This window comes from Pinus tabuliformis, chromosome 6 (genome assembly GCF_031772625.1).
Source record: "Pinus tabuliformis cultivar Carrire ecotype Pingquan chromosome 6, CPIR1, whole genome shotgun sequence".
Taxonomy (NCBI): domain Eukaryota; kingdom Viridiplantae; phylum Streptophyta; class Pinopsida; order Pinales; family Pinaceae; genus Pinus; species Pinus tabuliformis.
Window position 1 is genome coordinate 314775346 of NC_142292.1, and position 3392 is coordinate 314778737.

The 3392-nt window shown below is 38.7% G+C and overlaps 1 protein-coding gene across 2 annotated transcripts; it reads left to right on the top strand.

Moving 5' to 3' along the window:
• The first annotated feature begins 332 nt into the window (after positions 1–332).
• On the top strand, positions 333–2896 carry LOC149258572 (putative receptor-like protein kinase At2g42960). Of its 2 annotated transcripts, none has more exons than XM_089415534.1 (6): positions 333–450; positions 1031–1108; positions 1203–1888; positions 2032–2136; positions 2306–2428; positions 2671–2896. In XM_089415534.1, exons 3-6 carry the CDS (start codon positions 1221–1223, stop codon positions 2879–2881), a joined length of 1107 nt encoding a protein of 368 aa, XP_089271660.1. In that variant the 5' UTR covers positions 333–450; positions 1031–1108; positions 1203–1220; the 3' UTR covers positions 2882–2896. The 2 variants fall into 2 exon arrangements, with proteins under 2 accessions (XP_089271660.1, XP_089271664.1); XM_089415538.1 differs by having other exon boundaries at positions 1042–1108.
• Positions 2897–3392: the final 496 nt, after the last annotated feature.

Genomic DNA, 3392 nt, shown 5'->3' on the forward strand with positions numbered 1-3392 from the left:
AAAATTTAGCCAAAGTTTTGTATTTACCCTCTTATTGCCCGCATCACTTGCCCCGATGTTAGTTTGGTGTGGGCAACTTAATTTATCCTAAGTTTCAAAATTGGCGTGTGGACCTTGCATGAACGCAGCACCCTTATACTTGTCATCGTTCACTGACACGATTGTTTACAGCTGTCGACATGTCTTCATTCCACCGCCCTCTATCTTCATTCAGGTTATCTATCTTCATTCACCGCCCTCTATCTTCATTCAGGTTATCTATCTTCATTCAGGTTAGCGAACACATTTTTCATACATGCGCGCATGTTAGCAAATGTTTCAGGGGTTCCTGGCAATTAGGGCAGAATACAGAGACTTTGGGCACTATGGGATATTTTTCTCAGGGGAGTTTCTTAATTCAAGCACGGTCATTCATTTCACGACCACCCGAGTAATCCACATATCTGAGAGGTGATTTTCAATTGCCGAAATTGCAATCTTTTTTCATATTATGGTGCTGAATTTCGTCTTTTAATTACTGCTGCTTGTACATTGTTAATCCCCATGCCCCCAACAATGCAAGAGCCTAGTTTTGGATTCGTTATTCAAGGAAAAATTGTTTCTTCAACTTTGTAATTTACAGGTAGCAGAGCCACAGTTTTAAACTCAATTGTCAATTCTTTTTATCCTCTGCGCATAACCATAGCCAATGCTATTTTTACTGATTAGGCTTAGATCGATACCATGCATACTTAATCAGGAAGTGTCATTTGATTATGCCTGCCAAAAGCATTTGGGTGTGCAGGCACGGGCTGCTAAATTGGTTTATACCTATAAATTGTTATTCTTGCAATGTAGCTTCAGTAAGTTTTAAAAGTTGAAGTAAGGTTCCCTAAAAGTCCATAACGGACAAGCTCTACTTTCAGATTATTATCGGTGAAAACCTATCGACCATAACACAGATTTAATTTTGTAAAAGCAATTTTGGCTGGTGATGGGATATTTATAAAGGTTCGCATTCAAACATGGGTTTAGTGTGTGTCCTGTCTAGTTTGGTTGCAGATGCAAGCTGCGCTTCTGGGGAATTTAGCTGTTTACCTTGGCAATTGGCACTGATAGAACGTTCGTGGTATGATGATTTCATTTTACTTCATTGCTTGGTTTAATGCAACGTTGATTGTTACCTTCCTATTCCTTGCCTGAAAATTACTGTTCTCTGGCAGTGGAACTAGACTTTAAAAATGTCGTCTGGAGGGTTCTTGAATGCTCAGTTATCCAAGAAGACATCCATTTTTGGGATGAAACTCTGGGTCCTGATTGGTTTGGCTGTTGGAACATTCATTTTCTTAATTCTCTTTATGTTATCTCTTTGGCTTGGTTCTCGGAGAAAGTCGAGGAGAATACTAGAAAAGCTGCCCATTAACCAGATCCCAAAAGTTTCAAAGGAGATAAAAGAAGTAAAGGTTGATAGAAAAGGGATTAACAATCCTCCCCAAGGTGATGCAATTAGCTTCACTAATCAGGGCAATTCCAGCAAGAAAAATTCGGACAAAGTTTTGGTGCCCGTGGGGGTAAAGGGTTTTTCTGATGCAAAGAAGAGTAGTCCAGGGGGTTCCTCTCTTCAACAGAAGGGAGGAGTCTCACAATCAGTAGACGGGGGAAGCTCAGAGGCACATTCTATTTATAGAGGCTCCTCATCTTTTGCAACGAATACAGCTTCACCGATGAGTGGTATGCCTGAAGTCTCATATCTTGGATGGGGTTATTGGTTTACTTTAAGAGATCTAGAAATTGCCACAGGTTATTTTGCAAAGGAAAACGTACTTGGTGAAGGTGGTTATGGAATTGTCTACAAGGGTCAGCTTGCAAATGGAACTATAGTTGCAGTTAAGAACCTATTTAACAATTTGTAAGTTGTTTTATCTTGAAATAATGTGTGCAGTCTTTGCTGTTCTGCTTTCTTAATAAACCTTTCTTGTTATAAAATGCAGGTATGTACTCTTTTTTGGAGGTTCTTTTCTTAATTACTTGATTCTCTGTGATTTGTTTCAGAGGCCAAGCAGAGAAAGAGTTCAGGGTGGAAGTGGAGGCCATTGGCCGTGTCCGACATAAAAATCTTGTACGGTTGCTTGGCTATTGTGTAGAAGGAACTCACAGGTACAAACTATTAATGCAGGATTCATGTGGAGCATTTTTTTTTCACGCTTTTATTGTGTATAAAAAAATAGTATATGCAAGAACTAGAACTGATTATCTGCGAAAGTGCTAATGCACTGTTCTCTTATTCTCTATTTTACAATGATGTTCACTATTTATTTCCTTTCAGGATTTTGGTATATGAGTACGTTAATAATGGCAATTTGGAGCAATGGCTTCACGGAGCTATGAGGCAATGGGGCTTTCTGACTTGGGAGGCCCGTATGAAAATTATCTTTGGGACTGCAAAAGCGTCTGTGTCCTGTTATCTTTCTTCTTATTATTCTTCCCACTATGTTATGCGTAGATAACTGTACTTCATTAAATATTTTTATTGGATACGATCTAAAACTTGAGATATGATATTAGGCTGTAAGTTTGTTTCTCTTCAAGGCTATTATTGAATTAAAAACTTTGTGGCAACCACCTGTTTGACGTGCATTTAATTTCCTTGTCATCATTTTAGCTCTGAAAGCCTGATTGCATTCTTTGCAGATTGGCATATTTGCATGAGGCGCTAGAACCAAAGGTTGTTCACAGGGATATTAAATCAAGCAACATCTTGATAGATCATGAATTCAATGCAAAGGTTTCTGATTTTGGTTTAGCAAAGCTTCTTGGATCAGGAAAGAGCCATGTTACAATGAGAGTAATGGGTACATTTGGGTACAGTGACACTCTCTCTCCCAACTTTCCTCTGATTTGACTGCTATTTGTTTTTTCTAGGTCCATTCTTCCATGTTACAATAAATAAGGTTTATTCAGCAGGCAGACTCTTCAGCCATTGTCCATGGATGAGTGTGACCTGCCATATCCCAAGACTTGATTAAACGTGCATCTAAGTCTACCTGTATTTCAGGTGTTTCAGGAAAGACCATAGTTATTGCAGAAGTTCTAATAGAAAGAAAATCGTGCAGCACAAGCAGTGGCAACAGGAGTTCCAGCGCTTGGGAGGGCGTGAGCGGCTCGAGGGAAGGAGGATATACCCCGTATTTTTCAGAGGTAATACACTGAAAGCGCACATGATTTCAACATTATTCAAACACACTGTAACATATAATTGCGTTAGAATATGACTCATGAGTTACAGATTGGGAGTAGCCATTAAATAATGTTCTGTACAAACAAAAAATTCATTTACCATTTACCAGTAAATAATGTTTTGTACAAACGAAAAATTCAGTTTTGTACAAACGAAAAATTCAAAAGCTCCTCAT